General features: G+C 39.5%; 1 protein-coding gene across 1 annotated transcript in view; it reads right to left on the reverse strand.

Moving 5' to 3' along the window:
- The window catches only part of necab2 (N-terminal EF-hand calcium binding protein 2), a 165,695-nt gene that overhangs the window by 116,309 nt on the left and 29,686 nt on the right, over positions 1–19,700 (reverse strand). The window contains exon 3 of the mRNA XM_085414689.1: positions 3,031–3,139. Within this exon, the coding sequence (XP_085270815.1) occupies positions 3,031–3,139 (109 nt within the window). The remainder of the gene's footprint in view (positions 1–3,030; positions 3,140–19,700) is intronic.

The following is a 19,700-nucleotide window of genomic DNA, read 5'->3' on the forward strand; positions in this document are numbered from 1 at the left end:
ACTCATTTGGCAATGAATTCTTCACTGCTTCAAAGAAGACTTTCGCTGTTGACTGACCAGGAGAGAAGTGGGGTGGGACAGAAAAAGGATGGAAGAAAGGTGGAAATGAAGGAAGAAGGACGATCCATCCAAAAGATGGATGAGATGCAAGTGATGACGGATGAACTGTGGCTTAGTGGAAGAGATAGGCAGAAACACTCCATCTGTCCACCTCTTCATTGTGATAATAAATCACTGCTCAGCAAGTCCACAAACATAATGAGAAACGAAGTGTTAAAAACAGTCAAAAAAATGTAATTTGAATATTTCAAACAGCATACGTTCTGTTGAGCCTTGTTCAGCAGCCTCATTTAATAGGCTCTGCTTTATTTTATTAAGTATTTGCACACAGTGTTTCTGCCAGGATGAATCCTGATCCTTCGTTGTGACAGATGGGCTTTAGTAATGGCAACCAAAAATCTGGTTTTAACCAACAATAAATGCATTTTCATGTTTGCGCACAGCATATGCAGCTTAAACAGAATTTAGGGATGTCTGTGTACTGAGTGTTATAAAGTTGTTCCAACATTTTTGCTGGTTAAAACGAAACGAAAGATTGTTTACTATCCAAATGCTAGTTCCAGATGCAGGGTGTGTTTTCAAAGAGAGAGTAAACCAGTAATTATGTTGTTCTCCGCAAGTGATGCAGCCGCCTATTGAGTTAGTAATGAATTTCACTGTACTTGAGATTCCACCTTATTAAGTGCCAGTTTGTTTTTAGATTTCACAACATCCACTGAAGACGTGAAGACAATGAAACACGCTGATATGAGGCTGTGCATATTAAAGCTTAACTCCATCAGCTGTACAAGTTCAGTTTTTATTAAGAGGTGTTCTGGTCTAATAGTTTAAAACCTGTATCAAAAGGTTTTTAGGACATCTGCACCAACTTTGGCTATTCCCTTTTAGGGATGTTTAGGGGATATTTGCCTATAAAAGACTTGTTAGTACTTATTTTAACTGAACATTAACATGCAGAAAATTATGCTTTTGGTCATTTGGATTTGTCATGACACTGTTTGTCAAGCAGAGCTTCTTCCAGTTTCCAATACGTGACTAAGTAACTTCCTAGTTTGTGAAATAAATTGCTGAAAATAGAATGAAAACAAAGAAAAATACTAAATTTAATACAGCATGCTTTGTGTTTGAGACCATCCAAGATTTTTGTAAAACGCACTATAATTCTGTTACTTAGCGCTAATTAAAAGTAGTCATCCAATCTTAGCTGATAAATTAAGACTCCACTTACTCTTTTCCAAATTTGGTAACATCTAACACCAAATAAACAGCATGGTGGTGGCTGAAACAGTAAAGCTTTGATTATACTCTGCTGTGGACCCGGACCATAATAGTCGAGTAGTTATTACTGTTATACTTGTTTGAAGGGTGATTGAAGTCCCCGGCTTGGGGCACATGTGCAGTTGGTGCACCAAAAATTGGCAGGATGTCCACCCTCGCACTCACCATCTGATGATGAAACTGTACTGCATGTGGGTAAAGGCAGATAAATAGAAATATATGTTTTTGTTATAATGACCAGAGTAACTCCAGATTTCTTCAAGTGCTTTTGAACAAACTGAATAACTCAATTACTCTGATGTGCAGGTGAGTGTCTTCCTGCATTTTGTGCAATTATGTTCTAAAAAAAGACCGCAGGAGTTTTCGTTCTGCCTCGTCGGTTCACGGGGAAAAAGCATGTGAAACTGACTGAGACTTGTGCAGGGAAGATTTGAAGCCTGAAAGGGCAGGAGAAGGGGAATGAGTGACAGATGGAGAGGATGAGGAGAGAGAGCGTTGATGAGTTGAGTGATAGAAGGATGAAAGCTTGAAGAGCATGACAGAAAGCTCAGAAAACAGCCTGATAGTGAAGAAGGATAAAGAGAAATGGGAAGAGACCAAAAGAGTGACAGAGGAAGACGAACAGCTGGAGGCAGAACAACGCTCAGTCTCTCATTTGCATCCATCAACATCTTGCTTCACACAGGAAATGCTTATAGAGTTTCTCCTTTTATTCGGACCAATCAATAACCCTATCTGCTGTCACATGATGATGCTAAGGCCTGGCATGCAACCACCAAATCTACTTAACCCTAATGAGTAGAGCATTTTCTGAGTGCATTCTCTGCAGCAAGTAAGATTGATAAAGTGAGCCCATATCCAAGTGGCAATGTCACTGACGTCAAAGAGACGGTGGGCTGTTGCTTGGACCACTTATTGCGCTGATGTAAAAAACCTGAGCCAGGGTGGAGGATTTGTATATTAAACCTAATTCAATTCTACAAAAATGATAAAGGTCAGCTTTTGTTCTGCCTGGTTTCATTTTATTTGAGGGCCTGCAGGACTGGGAGGTTGTGTAAATTAACAGAGCTAGACTTCTGATTACTCAGATCCCACTGTGTCAGCATGCTTCTTCTGAGCTGACTGGCTGATTATGAAGGGTCATAAATTGATTCAATGAGAATCAAAATAAAACATCTTGGGAGTAGCTGTAAAGAGGTTAATGTCTTGAGGAGAGAGATGAATAGAAAGGCAAAGATGTAAAAACAGGTAACAATGACTTTCCTCTGTTTTTATGCTGCTTCCCCTTCATGTCTGCTCCTGTTTCTCTTTCCCTTTTATTATTTTGGCATTTTTATATTTAAAAGTGTCATTTAATGCAAAGGGCTCTGGTCCAAAAGGGCCTGCATAAAAGGAGCTTTCAGAGGTGGATGTGACATTTCCTCACTGCAGGGTAAATTATATACATCTTACCTAAGCATGCACACATAAGAAAAAGCAGAACTGATGTGGTGCAGCAGGAAAGCACTCGCGTGCATCTTATGGACTTTCATAATTGATGGAAGTTAAACAAAAAACATGGCCAAGCGAGCACGAAAACACGCACACACATGTAAATTTACTGTATTCATTTTTATTTCATGCTGCTATGGATGCACGGTGCATGCTGCAGGCAAACACGCACACGAACAGGCGTGCAGTAATGGTGCTGACCTGGTGTTATCAGAGTCAATGGTGTGAAATAGCTTCTCCAGCTCCTCTTCATTCAGCGTGCCATCTGAGAAGAATGCTTGGAACTCATCCAGAGACAGCTTCCCGTCATCTGCAGGAAGTACGGCACCATCAAAGCTATGAGGACATTTATTTGTAATTGCAAAAACAGTGTTAAATAATATTAAGAGGACGTGTCTGATTAAAGAAGCATATAAACTGCAGCCTGTCTGCTGCTTCTAAAGAGGATGGAAGGAGATAAAGTGAAATTACAGGTCATTACTGCAACCTGCTACAGCTCTAAACTACAATACTGCATAATAATACCTTCATCCCACCGGATCTCTTTTATAACCAACATTTGTTCCCGATGGCATCTGGAGAGTTTAAATAGTTCCAAGTTATACGGATTAAATTTTAGTGACATTGTTTTTTTTGTCCTGGGTTTGACATGTTGCAGCACTGGGGATGACGGGGGTTAGCCAGTCGCTTGACCGAGAGGATGCTTTGGTCCAGAGTGAAAAATCCCAGCTTATTACCCTGAGGTTAATTTGTCCTGATTAAGTGGATCCTGGGGCATTTTTCTTTAGTGCATTGAAGTGAATAGGGTTTTCCTTTTTATATAAATCTGCACCACCGTGAAATATAAATATCATCCCCCAGTGTCTTAGCATGACATTTAACTTTTGATTGTTTTCAGTCTTGCCGTTACTCTTATTCATAAAGCAGAGCCCAAAAACCACCATCTGTAAATTCTGACTCCGAGCTTATCTCTGTGACAATAAGCTGAAGCTGGTGGAGATGGTTTTTGTTCAGCTGATAACCATCTCCAAAATCAAACCACTGTTCTCCTCTGCTGACCTGGAGATAGTCATTCAGTCATTTTTTTCAGTACTTCAGCCCCAGTCAAACTCTTCATCAGAACTTTAACTTGTACTCAAAACAGTCAAAAACAGTCCTGTGTCTGCCATTTGAAAAATGAAATCACTGCTTGATAATTACTCTGATACTGTTAACCCAACAGTATCAGCTACCTGTGAATCAGCAGCAGTTTAATACCAGTTTGCTTTGCCGCACTGACGTCCACGTTCATACATCCTTGGCATGATGACTGCCTTCAGTCCTTTCCCGAGCTGCTGTAAAATCAATCCAGCATGCACTCCAGTCTGCTAAAAACCTTCAGATGAATCCTTGCTGTCTGTCTGTGTTGCACTTTAGTAAGCACACAATGGCGATTATGTTTCAAAACCCCAAGGCCTTTTGGGGCTGCACTGATAACCAAAGCACTCAACAGTACTGGATTTCTAGCCTTCTTATATAACATCCAATAAAACAAAGTCTAGAAGAAAAAAATATGGATAACTCCTGGTCTTTGTAATATTCTGACTAGATATAATATTGAAGGATTTAATTTTCTATCCACAAAAAGTGGCACAGTTTTGTAACCATTTATCCCCAGGTAAGCCTATAGCATCGATTGTTAGCAAAAGAAATAGCTTCATATTCAGTTTTGCAAAGATTTGTTAAAAAAATTGCTAAGGATGCTCAAGATTTCTGAATTTTCAATGAATCCATCCATTTATCCATCCATCCTCTGTCCCAAGGCATCCTCCTGGTTGCACAATTACTTATGAGGCATCCATTTCTGCCACTTTTATCCCCACCACTTGGTATTATTAGCATGTAATCTACTGTTTGTACAGTAGATTAGATGCTACTGTACAAACAAGAATAGCATAAAAAGCAACGGACAGCTACAGTCATCAAAAAGTTCTGTGGGAACGTTTCAAAAATGAAATAAAACTTTGATCCAGCGCAACTTAGTAAAATTAGCTGTAAGCATTGTTTCAACCAGCAGTTTAAATTTGTTTTAGTTAGTAGGGAGTGGTTATTCATGGCATTGGCTCTATCCTGTCTTTGCTTGCTAGTCCTGTATTCCTGACTGTCTCACCACATGATGCATAGCTATATCAAATATTAATTCCCTTGCCCTCTAAGTGTGTTTGTCCTTGAGTGTGGCTGACTGGATACAGCAGGTTGAGCCATGGGGACCACTGCGGAGTACTGAGAAAGCTCAGGGACAAGAGGACTGCAGCCTTATAAAGGCTTGAATTCAAATGTGCTGCTCTTGGCTCTTAAGTCTGCCTCACAATTCCCCTTTGCTATTTCTCAGTTTCATGATTAGGGAAGTATGTGTTTATGAATTTCTTATTTTAAATCAAGATGCATCTATTTTTTATTCCCTACTTCATTCTTCTGCCGCTAGTTTTTGTTTGGTTTCTTTTTTGGCTCTCTTCCACTCTGGCACAGTCAGTTGCACTCTCTGTTAGTTTGTTTTGAGAACCATATGCAGTCTTTTTTTCTGAGTGGTGGTCAAAACTCGAGCCTGTTTCAAACTGTCAAAAAACTTGCAGGAACTCTGCAGCCACTTACACTCTTTCTGGCCCATCTCATGCCTTCTTATGCTTTTCTCCCCATTAAGTGTCTCCATATCTTTCAGCCTTCCTTTTTTCCAGATCCTTGTTAGAGCAACAAAGTAGCCGTTGCCTCTCAGATGTTCTTCCATGTCGATTTCTGCTGCACAAAATGATTGTGACTCAGAAACGCCTTCACAAATAGCCTTCTTTTGGTGACGCTTGGCATAACCTTTCCATGACAGAAGGCGTGTTTGTTTGAGGCGAACTTCTAAAATGCCACTTCTTGTGTTCATAGTCCCACTCTCCCTGTCCACCAGGGCTCAACTGTGAATTTAGACTCTGTGGTCATGACTATTTCTAACCTGGCCTTCTCTGGTGCAGCAGTGAAGAAGCACAGAAAGCACTGGTGTTTAATTCAGCAGTGACCCAATTTACAGCCAGCTAGCCCACTTAGGAATTCTCCAGTAACACACCGCTCAAGCAAAGCAGATAGTGTGCTAACCCTATTTTCAAAAGCATGAAATACTCCCAAATTACACAGCTAACAAAAAAGCCTACAGCTTCTCTGATTCCTGGCTTATACTGTACCACTGTCAAAGACTCAGATGTGCCTTTTTTGTGTGTTTCACAATAATCTCTCACACATGTAACCACTTCCTTGGTATCCGTTGAGAGTTTAATTTTTTGTATTCCACTAACAGGAAAGTCAAGCACCACAATCAGCTGCTAAACAGCATCCATGGATCATTTTAGCTGACTCTTGATGCTGCAGTTCACCCAGCAAACCCCACTATAAATGATGTACAACAACCCTGACATCCACTCGCCTCCAAACCAAGGCAGTCAGCAGCAGACGGATTGATGCAACAGCCAACAGCATTCTGTCTCAACTGCAGATTGGCACAATTTGATGAAATTGCCCATATTTTACGTCCCTACAATCAACAGAGAGAAATTATCCTGATGCAAAGGAAATTACCCAGACTCAGAAAAGTATTCTAAAACAGCAGGGAGGAGATAAGGTAAAGGCTAGACATCACTGCGAAACCTTGAGTAATTCTTGGACACACACACACACACACAAACAAACACACAGTGTGAATGTGCTCTTAAAACTCCCTCAAGACATTTACTTTTATTACAGGGAGAGAAAGGCCAGAAAAATAAATGTCTGTCATCTTTATAGAGTTCTTAAAGTGCATGAGCTGCAAAATACAGTTCGTTAGTTTTCTGTATAGCTTGAAGTTTTCCTTTTTTCTTTAGCTTTTATTAGGTCAGTTACATCACTCATTTACATTTTGCTGGAAAATGAGAAATGGATCCTGTGATTCACTGAAGCATGTGCAAGCACACATGGAAATACAGTATGTAGTATAATTTGAAAGTTGATACTTTTGAATGACCACCTTAATTCTTAAACATCTTTAATTTACTTTGTTCTCCAGTACTGCTTCAATAATTTGCAAACTGGTCTCTGGAATGGCCAATCCATGACTGATGGTGTTCTACTGTTTGTTTCTTTATATCCAGGTATTCCTTTTCTGCATTGCTGTGTTTGAGATCATTGACACACTGAAAAATTAAGCATCAGATCCTTTCCAGATGGCACTGTATGGTGGATTAAAGTCAGACAATATTGCCTTCATAATAATGAAATCCATCTGTTTTCGGATAATAGTAACAAAGATTTTTTTAAAAAAAGAAAATTACAGTTTTTCTTCTTCTTAGATGCCTTTTTATGCTTTAGTGGCTAAACAAACAAACAAGGATTGGACTGTAAGTGAGTGAAAAAGCCAACATCCAAAGGAAAAGTTTGAAGTGGCTTCAGAAAGCAAACAGTGGTCTTATTGGATAAGACCACTTTTAAAAGAATACAAGAAATTCTGGCTCCTTGGAAGCAAAATACAAAGAAATGACGGGTAGCTCAAGATCTTTATCCACTTTATGTCCTTTCCTAGCTCGGAATTTCATATTCTCAGAAAGATTTTTCCACTACTGGAACAAACTTACTCAACTATTCCCCGTTGGTCAACATTTGGATAGGGAGGACATAATTTATTGGGACATTCAAGACCATTACTGGAAGATGTTTCTTTCAGGTTCTCATAAATCTATAACATTTGGTGACATCATATTTACTTTTGTAGAACACCCACCAGGATAAACTAGCTTGCCTTTATAGTCCAAGAACGTTCCCGGTCATTGTGGTGTCATCATCTTTCTGGATGTTTCAGCAACAATTTGAAGATAGGTCTTACAAGATATCTTGGCTGAAGACTCAAAAACCTTGCCATATAATAACAATGCAAATTTTAAGAGACTTTAAAGTGAATGTTTCATTTTGGTTGTTTTATGGTCATGTTGCAATCCTGCGTAGATAACTTCCGGGATGGACGGGTCCTAAGATCTCATTATTTATATCAAAATTTTGATATGTTAATTAAGTACCAAGGTCCTGTACATTAGCAATACAGGATGTTGTGTTAGTGCAAAATGAATTTAAAAAGGCTTCAAACTGCATTCAAAAAACACTCAAGGGAATAGGGCAAAAATTGTCTAAGCTGCAGTGGGTGGTTTTGTAGGTGGACCCAACTTTCCCTGGGAAGTGTGTGATAGTATACACAAACAAATGTAAATGAGGAAAACAGTGCCTAGTGTAGAAATACTGCAAGTCCAGCACCAATATAAAATACACATCAACACACAAGTTTCTTGGGGGAAATTAAAGAATGAACGCACTAATTGGCAAAAGGCCTTAAACATAGCTGAAGACTAGCCAGAGCAAACTTAATTCTTGGAGCAAATTCACAGCAATAACACAGCACTTAGAATCATAGCTTTCGAATAAAATCAGATGCTCATCTACAGATTAATAGTTTTAAAATATTTTGTCTGAAAATTGTTTCAGACACACAGAAACATGATGTTTAAAATCCCAATATCATATTTTAAATCCAGACAATCATTTTTAGGTGTAGATTTTGAACTGGGCATATTCTCCTCATGGCTCTCACAGTATTTGCTATAAACTGAAGTGATCTTCATAACCATTAACAGTTGTACTAATGGTCATGGCCAAATTAAAGGTAATTTGTACACAACATTAAATACAATCAACAATCAACAGCAAATAATGAAGACATACGAGAGAGTGAGGAGAAACAGAAGTGCAGTTATTGATTGCAATGACCACAAGCAGTGCTCTGATTGTTTTTTCCCCTAACCTTCAAATTCACTTTCTCTGTCTCAGAGTAGTATTTCGGCACAGAGTGCATCTTGTACAGGTGGAAGGAACAAACAGGGGAAAAGCTCTGATGAAGTAAAGCAAAGTGAGCTATTTGTAGTTCGATGGAAAATATGTCTTCAGTAGGATTTGTTAGAAACACATCCATTAACACCCAAAACTAAATGCACGACAAATATGGAGAAACGCTGAGTAAATGTTAATCATTTTTAACTAACTTATCGCTCTCCAGTAAATTAACATCAAAAGATGTTCATAACTTTTAAGCATAATCACTGCTTCAGATCACTTTAAATGTTAAATAATAAGTGTGATCTCTGAAAAGAGATGACTCACGTACCTGAATGACTAAAGGCCGACATCAATTACAGTGAAGACATTGTAATAATACACATGCTGCTAAAGCTCCTTTTCCCCACTTGCCTGTACTGATGAAGGATATACAGGCAGATATCTGCATATAAGTCAAACTGTTAAACACCACAGTCTGTGAGGCGACAGAGGTTTGTCTAACCCTCTCTGGTGAGTAATATCAGGTCACCCCAGTGGACTGTGTTATCTCCTTTGCTGTTCACCTTCTACACTTCAGAGTCCAAGTCCAACTCATCCTGTCATCGGCCGACATTCTCAGAGGAGATTGTGAGCTGTGTCGGGAGGGTTGGCTCTTAGAGGACTACTGGTGCCTGCTTCTTTTTGAAGTGGTGTACAAGAAGCTACACCTGAATTTGGCGAAGACAGAGGAGATCAAGGTAGACTTGAGAATCAAGAAGGATGCCTTAGTCAGCAGGTCAGCATCAGTGGGACTGACTTAAAGATTATTAAATCATAAGTATCTGGGGATTGATCTGAAGGCAAAGACTTAATCAACACCAATACAAGGGCCTAAGCCAGAAACATTATAAAACACACACATAAAGTACAAAAAGAATCCTGAATAAAAAACTATCAGAGTAGTTCACAACAGAAAAGATGGTAGCTTCCAGAGATAAGAGGAAATTCACGTTTCTTAATTGATGAATGGCGACAAGATCCAATGCAAGATGAATGAGAATAATTTGGAATTCTGTGTGTAATGAAATCCTAATTTAGCAGATTCCAAGAATGAAAATATGGAATCAGGTCCTTTTAAAGTTTTTATTGTTACTGTTGTTTCACGCAAGAAGGAAAATTAGATACATTTTAAAAATGTTATAGGTTTATTTATTCGAGGTAACATACAACCGAGAATATTTATTAAAAGAGAAGACATGGGGTACTATGACACGAGGAATAAAGCACATGTATTTGTAAGTTTGTCTGTTTCGAGCAGAGTCCAGATACACACCTATCAGCATATTCAACACCACCACTCTGTGCAGGTTGACTGTATTCGTCATGCTTCCTTGGGTAAATTATCCTCCCATTTGCTTTGCTCCATTCTGGTTGTTATTCACACAAACACAACGACCTGTACTGCTTATATAACACTTAAATTATGGAAATCTCTCTCACACACACTCTCGCACACACCATTGACAGTTTAAGGGTCAAAATCAGAATGAGGACACAAGTAGAGAACTTGCTTGTGTTTTCTCAGTATTTTCTGTTATATTTGTTTGGATGTTTTCAGTGTGACTCAGACCTATGTAAGGAGCTAAATGCAAATTCATCCACTTTTACTGACTATTGTTAAATAATTTGCTAAATAATTTTGAATCTCAAATCTGTTTGTCAGTGGCTATATAATGGGAATACTCAGCACTCCACATTTGTGATGTGACGCAGACTGAATGAAACCTGCGTTCATTTATTATAATGCCGGTGGGGCGTTACTGTGGTCCTGATGAGGGCACATAAACAGGCTGGCATTTAGAAACCACTTCTTTCATCAAACTTCTTCATTTTGAAAATACAACAATGGAAACCATGCAACTAAAGCTCTCTTTGTTCAGCCAAACGTGGAGAAATGCAAATCTACATAACATCCAGAGCCACAAATTATAGGTGGTGAAAATGTCACCTGTGAAAGCTGTCATTTCCAGGCTGTCTCTCAGTAGTGCAATCACTCAAGATTAAATCACAATTTGTTTCACCTTTATAAACAAAGCACTGAACTCTTATTAGAAGAATGATCAATTTGATTTGATCGCAGACCAACCAACAAGAATTAAAAGTCTTGATAAAACTGCAACTGTCATTGCTGATTCTGATCACTTTGTTTACTTTTATATTTTAGAGCCTGGATGAATGTTTATTGATGGGGGGCATGAATTACACGAATCAGTAACTACATAGATAAAGCAAAGAATAACAAAAACAACAAATCTGAACACAGCTTAAATTTCCCAAAAGGTTAATTCCAAGTTACTCTTCAGTCAGTCCCCAGACTGAAGAAGTCACTTGGATGAGTGAGTTAATGTTCCTCCCACTGAAAACGCTACGTCCAGATGAACAGAAACAACTTTTTCCGTACCTGGATGGCGCCTGTGTGGAGTTTTCATGTTCTCCCTACATCTGTGTGGGTTTTCCTATCACAGTCTAAACTTTTGATTCCCGTTCATGTTGCAGATGCAATAAAGTAGTGGGTAATCTAACATAGAGCTTTCAGCTCAGCAGATATGTGCAGTTTCTCACAAAATGTGTCTGCTAGCTAAATAGTATATCTGCTGTATTACCCAGGGAGAGGAAAAACACTTTAATGTATAATACTCTCAGAGATGGGAAAAAATGTAAGATACACAGGACAGGAGTGGGAGATTATAAACATTTTACTGGGTAAGTACTGATCAGCAAGTGAAATTTTACAAATTGGAAATTTAAATCTTACATATCATGTCCTTGTTTATTTGAGTATTTTTTAATGACATATTGGATCTATAAACGATTTCTGAAATTCTGTTTTTGTAAAACAAATTGTTCAAAGGTTGCATGAAAATATTAGCCAGTTTAGTGCAGTTAGTTTAGAACACTGTGGACAGGTTGACAGCATTGCTCTGTGCTGGATGGGTGCAGAGTGTGTGGTGTTCATGGTCAATGTTAGGCTACGTCTAAGGTAGCAGAACAATTTCAATATAACGTGAAGAAGGTGATAAGAGTCACGCACTGAATAATGCTTTTCACACTAACTTTAAGTGCCTAGGGGTTAGAAAGCAGCTGTGATAGCTCGTGTTAGCATCCGCTTATTTAACTCACTGAATTCAGCTCACTACCGACACATATGAGCTGATCGCAGCCTGCACAGCAAAAAAAATTAAATATACTAAGGCTCAAAAAATAAATTATCATGTGCCTTATTTCCAGGTGATTCTTCTGTACCACTACACCTGATCATAGGGTTCCCCAGACTGCCAAATCCCACTTTAATCCCTGGTTAATTGGTGACTATAAATCGGATGTGATAGATAAAGATTTTAGAGTGCTTAGAAACCAGTGGTTGGTAAATGTTTCAAGCGTTTTGAGTGCTGAGTAAAGTAGAAAAGCAAGATACAAATGCCAGTCCATTAATGTGACTTATTATTGAATTACTATGACTATTGTTCAGCTTGCTATAGTTGCCCTGACATATATAATACTTGCTACAGGGGAAATTTTGTCACTTCTAAGCAGCGTTATCGAGAGCTATGTAGTATTCTGTTTGTTAAGCCTTGAAATGTATGAATCTGTTACTCAAAGTGGACATCCCTCAGTCTCATCGTGAGGGCCTGTAACACGTGCTTGTGTTCAGATCTCAGATTCCTTTGTTCAGTCAGAAATGCTTAGAGGGCTGACAGATGTTTTTAAAGGCAGTAAGAAAAAGAAAGTTGTAGACAGAAAAGAGAAGTGATAAGAGGATGACCAATTACATCACAAAGTAGGTGTCAGAAAGGATCAGATGCAGCCACTTCTACAAAAAAAAAGAAATACATGTGTGTGTGTGTTTGTGTGCGTGAGGGGCAACATACACTCCTTCGGAGTGGGGCAGCTTCACTGGTTTGGCTACAGAAACCGAGATCAAGTATGCAACTCAGGTTAAAGTTCATTCTTTAATGAGTGCGTCACAGTAACCAACATAGTAACACTAATACAGACCTGAGCTTTTTTTATGTGCTTTTAATTTAGAGCTATTTTTGCCATCCAGCTACTACGGCAGATCCCTTGGAATCTTGGCTTCAACCCCCCCAAAATACAAAAAAACTTCCCCCTGTCTTCTGCTCTCACTGAGAGAGAGGAACTAATCTTTTATTACTCTGGAGTAATAAAAGCTTTTTTGCATCAGCAAGTGGAGCCTGTGTTTGAATAGCGCCATGGGAGGCCGTGTCTTCTGGACCGCCAGAACAGAACCAGAAAGGGTTGAGGGTGAACATTCTTGGGCAAAGGAGTTGGGATTTAATACACGAGATATTCACTGCCACAGACGTCGAGTGCTTGCTCGTGTTAGAAAGAAAGAGGACGGAATAAAAGGGGAGAGTGAGGGGACGGTCAGAGCGGTGGACCTACTGCGTTAACTGCTCTCTCTTTTCATAGTGTAGAATAAAGAGAAGCAATTAGCACTTCCTTCTTCCTGCTGGGCTCCACATCCTGCACACAGCAGCAACATACTGAGGAGGAAGAGAAAATGAACATGCCTTCACCGCTCTTCCCTTCAGAGACACACACATACATCCACTCTGCTCATCTCTTTCCTTTAATTTAATTGTGTTATTTTACAGAAGACAGTTGGTCTTGCTTTCCTCTCCGCAGTCTCTCTTTCCTCTACTCTTCTTGCTGTTTATCATTATTTTTAGGGAGCTGTATGATGGGTTGTCATAGCAACAAGAAGAGGGGGAATTGACCCTCCTTTCAGGATATCACCATCGCCTTCTCTCCCTGTATGCCATTAACACACACACACACTTCCCCCACCTTCATTTCTTTCTTATCTTCCTCTCCTGCTCTGAACATAGGCTCCTCTTTATTTAACCATTTCTTATCCCCTCTCGCTGTCTTCATCCAGTATCATCTTCTTTGCCAGGGAAAGTTAGATTTCTATGAGCTGGTATTTCCTGCACATTTCCATTACGTAGAGAAAAGTGTGTCTGGGGTGGGAGTGTGTGTGCATGAGTGTTTGTGTGTGTGTGTATGTGTGTGGCTGCCAGTGAGCTGCTTCATCTGATAGATGGGGAACAGGAGTGATTTTCACTGAGCTGTCAGATCTTGTCCTTTCTCCCTATCCATCACTACAGCCCACCTACAACAGACACACACTCTTTCTAATAGTTTGGCAGGACACTTAGCGTTCACTCAAGTTTGTAAAAAAAGTAACAGTGGTGTCTTACTTTCCAATTAGCTTCTCTGCTGAAGTATCCTTTAGCAAAATAACCGGATTAAAGGAGGAAACGCTTATTGACCAGTGTGATTCAGTTGTATCTAATTGGTGGTTGCCATTGAGTGACAGACAACGACTAAATATTTATGATTAATGTTCTGATTAACAGTCAGATCCTGGGTATTACCTGAATATTCTTTTACAAAGTCCGGCCAACCCCGTTCATTTTGGGCCAGAAGAAAACCCTGACACTGGGGAGCATGTCTGCAAGATCATTTTAACACTGCTCTGCAAACTGGGTCATCAGCTGCAGACTTACACTGAACACAGTGTGCTAACTGTAACAGCACTCAACCCTATTTGCTCTAATAGTGTCATTTAAAAAAATAGAGGAACACTTCATGCACATTTCTAGTAAAATAAATAAAATGTATATCAGTATTTGTGATCAATTTAACATGAAACAATAAATAATTCAGAATAAGAAAGGAAAATGGTGAGTGCTTTTGAAGCTTGTGGTTGTGAAAAAAGAGAAAAATCTTGCACCCTTCTCTCTCACTCCTTTTTTCGGAGGTCTCACATCTTCAAGGTACTGTATGTGTGCAAAAGCAGACCTGTCAGGGACTATCTCATCCATTATGTGTGATATAGTCCTGAAAGGCTCCTTAGAAATAGCAAAGGAAGTAGCTGTATGGTAGAGATGTTAACCAGAATTAAATTTGCCACATCAGCCAGTTGGTCCTGAAGCATCAAACCACTTCTCCTGCAAAAACTGAACAAGCTCAAACTTGTGCTTAGGCGATTGTTTATATTTTCTCGTACAGCTGAGCCTTTTTCATTTGTGGGATGACTTTGGTGGGTTCTTGCAATTAAAGGAGCAGTCAGTAGTTTTTTTTAGATTATTTAATAAAAAATAAATAAATAAATGGCATTACAGTACTCATAAATAAACTTTGATTGGTGCGTAATTACATCTTCCAGCAATTTAATGCATTCTTATAAATAATTTAAAAATTAATCAGTGGCAGAGATGGGCATCTCTGTTCCACCTAATCACATTTTACATTTGTGGCAGATATGTAGTACGCCAAAGGGAGAGAAGAGAACTTGTAGGCATTTGTGCGATGTGGAGGCAAACTTTAATTCGTTCCTGCACTATCAGATTCAATATATGACGGATCAAATCTATGTTTGATCATCTAAGAGGGGGTTCCCCTTCATTAAAGAAGCAAAAACTTCAGGATAAAAGGAGTAAATACTGTAACAATAGTCTTTCCCACATGGGACGAGTTGCATGGAAAGAAGGATTTTAAAAGTAACATCAAAGTCACCTCCTTTCTGCTCAACAGACCTAACTACTAACATGCCAAGCATATTCCTATTAAGAAAATCTTTGTCCTACAGTGGCCACCGTATCTACATTTGTGCAGTTCAATTAGAAAGGGTAAAAAATTCTTTAGATGACTGCAATCTGCAATCTAGCAGTGATATTTTCCACACTGTGCTTTCAAAATCTAAGATATGTTAATGTTAACAATGAGACTGAAACATGTTTTGATGTGTTAACAACCTGAGCTCATACAAATCATTAGGCTAACTGTTTATTGGATTTTCATCTCTGCAAGCTAATTTTTTATGACCTCACCGAATGAAAAAAGGTCACAATCACCCTCACAGCTTTCTGATAACTATGGGCAACACATTTGACACTAAAGAGCTCTGATAACTGCTGTGGTTGAAGGCACCCTTCCGAACCTGACAATAATATGAATACATTTCTACTTAAAGAGAGTCAGGGTAAGACGCTGTAAGCTCAGCTATGATCTTTTCATCTGCTTTGTCAGAGCATCTAGTAAGGCCTTTGTGTAAATACTAATCAGTTCAAGCATCACCGTCTCCTCGGTTCTTAATAAAAGAGAGATGTGGGTCATAATTTGTCTTAATGAGAGGGATATAATCCTCTCTGCATCTCTCAGGTGACAGATGATTCCCAGGTGGAAACGATACACTGTCTGAATGAAGAGATGAGTTGCAGCAGATGATCAGTCACTCTTATCTATTTTCTGTCTCAGCGGAGAGTGGAATGACATGTAATCATCATCAGTCTGCTGGTTGAACATAATGTTATTATTAGATGAGTGTGGCTGCACACAATGGGTGCAACAACGTGGAGACGGCGCTTAGGTGTGTGTGCAGTTCAGGAGTAACCTTGTGTGTTTGGGGGGGGGGGTCTATCCTAATGATGAGTAATCCTAGGTGATGGCAGATAATAGCAGGATGTCAGTGCACAAATGAAGATGATGCATTCAGATGCCTACCTCCTCTGTAGATCCCACCATCTGAAACCCACTGGCAGCCTCTTCTGCTGCAATCAGCCCTCTGGGAGCCTCATTTACACAAATGGTGTTTTATGGTTCCTGTTACAGCCAGATATGCTACTTCACCAGGCAGTAATTGACTACCATTGCCCACAATGGTGCTTTTTTTAATGCAGTGTGATGGTGTTTAATGACAGATAATAGAATGTCAGTACACTAAACAAGGTCATTTCTGCGCGTCGCATTGGCCCCTTTGTTGTTGCTGTTATCACTCGGCACCCTGTTGCTACGGCAGATTAACGAGCTTTCCAGGAAAGCTATTTATATTGTGTTAATCTATAGACCGATTTGTTCTCATTACAAGCATCAAAGCAACTCCTTTTATTCAAAATGAAATGCTGGAGCTAGCTACTGTCACCGAATACACAGCATTACTTTGTTTGTGTACTTTTTGAGTCATAGCTCTCCAGTACTACTACAATTGTGCACACAAAAAACCCTCCAACTGACATGAATTTGCAGAAGTAGAGGCTACATGACAACAAAATTGACTTGAGGACTTGGAGACCTTTATGAACATCGCCACTTTAGCTCTTGTGTGCTTAGAAGTGACGATGGGAAGAGTTGTTTATTAATAACGTATCAAATTCAGGCAATCAGTTCAGTTGAATTCAACTCCATTTTTTGAGTTAAATTGAATATAGCACCAAATCGCAACAACAGTCACCCAAATTGCCATGTAAGACTCAAGTTAAACATCAAAATAATGAAATATGGTGTCAAATTATGATAAAATACTTACACTAAAAGAGCCCTTAGCATTGATTTAAAAGAAGAAACTGACACATTGTGCGCGTATATAAAAAAAACTGATAATTGATAGTTTACACAAACTGTAAAATGATATATTTATATGCATATAAACTTGAGTACACACCACACAACAGCCCATGTTCTTTTTCAGATGATTGCATTATAAAAGCTCCAAAAAGATTACATGAAAATCTGTCACCCATAGCTGCCAGACCATGCTGAAACAACACGGTGCAGGAACGCTGTGGGACAAGTACAAAACAAAATAAAGGAACCGCTTCCATCAATCCAACTATGTAGGTGGAGTCGTTTTATTGCCAACTAAGGCATTCCAGAGCCAAACACTACAACTTAGACCAAGAGACGTTCAACATCAAACATAGCGGAACAATGTTAAAAGAGCTCCAACCACAACAGCAGGCCTCCTCATTACTGGGCACAGTTGTCAGCTCAACAGACTAAATCCAGGTTACAGTCAGAGGGAGACATTTCAAACAGATGTTTGGGGCCACAGAGGAAGATCCACAACTGTTGTGATTATACCTGAGGGAATGGGACAGCAGTTTAGATAAACACACTCAAATGACTAGTACCTGTCATCATGGCCTCCTTTGAGTCATAATTAACAGAGTTGTATATCTGAAAGGCAGATAACAGAGCAGCCGAAGAGTGGAGAGTTAAGAATGGAGGGAAGCACCACTGAACGTGAACAAAAAACAGGGAAAAAGTAAAGAGGAGTTAGAGCGAAAGACTTGGAGTGGTGGAGCAATCATAAAACTTCCTATAGTGTAGGCTGTCCTATCCCTCTGTTCTACACATCCATCTTTTCCTTTTCCCTTTTTTCTGTCACCAACTTTTCACACTCTCCTCTCTCTTAGAGCCCTTTTTTGAATTCTACATGAAAAGACAATATTTCAGTTTTACTTCAACAGTCCCTTACACCACACACCACTGTTTCTCTTGCTCACCGAAGGTGCCATCTTCATAAAAGAGAGGATAAGAGAAGAGAGTGGAAGGACAAGAGACGTCATTTTCAGTCAGCGAGGGTTTCCGATCGGCTAAAGGAGGATGCGAGGCTTCTAGGCAGACGGTTAACAAGGCACGTATACGCATCAATAGTGTTAACGACACTAAAGCTACTCTGTGAGTAGCTTTAGTGTCTTTTTTGAAGCATACCAAAGCCTGGCAAACAGATTTAGGGGTGCAAAGTGTTAATCAGAAGAAGAAGAATTAAGCTTTCACTCAAAAATATAGAAAAGCAACTCAGACTGGAAACGGAAGCTCTGCGAGGCATTTCAGGCTTTAGTAGAGGGACAGATTTAGATCACACCACATGGCAGAAAATCTTCAGCATGTTCATCTGACCCTTTTAATTCTAAATACCACTTTCTTCCTTAGAATAAGAGCATATATAATTGCTTCTGTTGCCAGTGGGTCATTTGATAAATCGTCACTTAATGCAGCGCACAGGGTTCAGCTTTAGCCTTGAGTTTGCAGATCAGCGGCAGAGGATCAAGTGAATGTAGCGTGTTGTGGCAGCTGTATATAAGCTGTCAGCTGAAATGGGATTCATGGTGTAACCCATGTGAAATACAGGGCTGCAAAATCCCTTTTTGTAATCTAAGGCTATAGCCTGTTATTGTCACAAGGGGGCGCTGTGATGCAGTCTTGTGTTCTGACGACCTTGCGTCTAGTGCGCAGGAAGTATTACCTCTCTCTTCCTGTGAGATCTTCCCTCTGATGGCGGTCAAGTACGTGTCGGAGCGCATGGAAAAAGTATCTTGGCCCCGAACTCTGACCACAAAGGGAATAACGTCTGTCAAGTTATTTGTGTCTGAAAATCCCGATTGGTTTTTTTGAACTACTAGAAGAATTCTGGAGAACCACTGACGGCGAGAACAGCCCAAATGAGATCCTGGATGATCGTGAAATGGTGTGGCCAGCCATGCGATCGGATTGTGGGATTTGCCTGAGAAACTGATTCAAGCAACCCTGGATTACAGATAAGCCCTATGCACTACTTTTCCTACCCGGATAATAGGGTTTGCACACTGACAATTCCCCTACAGTACACCTGTTTGGGTTTTCAACGACTTTAAAGGACAATTCAGACTGGACAATTCAAACTTCACAACAGGAACACTTTAATCTGTTTCATTCATTCCAAAGAGCTCTGATACTGTTCAGTATAAATCTTCCATTTAAATGTCTTTATTTTGTTTTGTTTTGTTTTACATGTATTCACCTTTAAAAATGCACTATTAGTGTGCAATTTGGGTTATTGTGTTGTATATGTGTATAAATGGTACTGAGGCAATAAAGGTCCCAGTTATTCACTTCTAAGCCAACTCCTTTTGTGAGTCTCCAAAACAAAACCTCCTCCTGAACCTAGAAAGATGTCTAGGGTCTCTATTTGAAGTGAGAGTGTACTGGTCCTGAGTAGAGGCGCTACACAAAACGTGGCGAGCCAGCCAGGAGGTTTAATTCCTTTTATTTTGGAAGTTGAGCAACTGGTGCTTTCGTGCCTTTTGGGTCAAATCATTACAATTGTCCATGACATTCTGGGTTGGAGCAATAAGACAACATGGATGTAATCCAAAGTGAAGGTGTCAAAGTAC

Source organism: Rhamphochromis longiceps, linkage group LG7 (genome assembly GCF_057381845.1).
Source record: "Rhamphochromis longiceps isolate RC_006_pf linkage group LG7, R_longiceps_female_GT1.1, whole genome shotgun sequence".
Classification (NCBI taxonomy): domain Eukaryota; kingdom Metazoa; phylum Chordata; class Actinopteri; order Cichliformes; family Cichlidae; genus Rhamphochromis; species Rhamphochromis longiceps.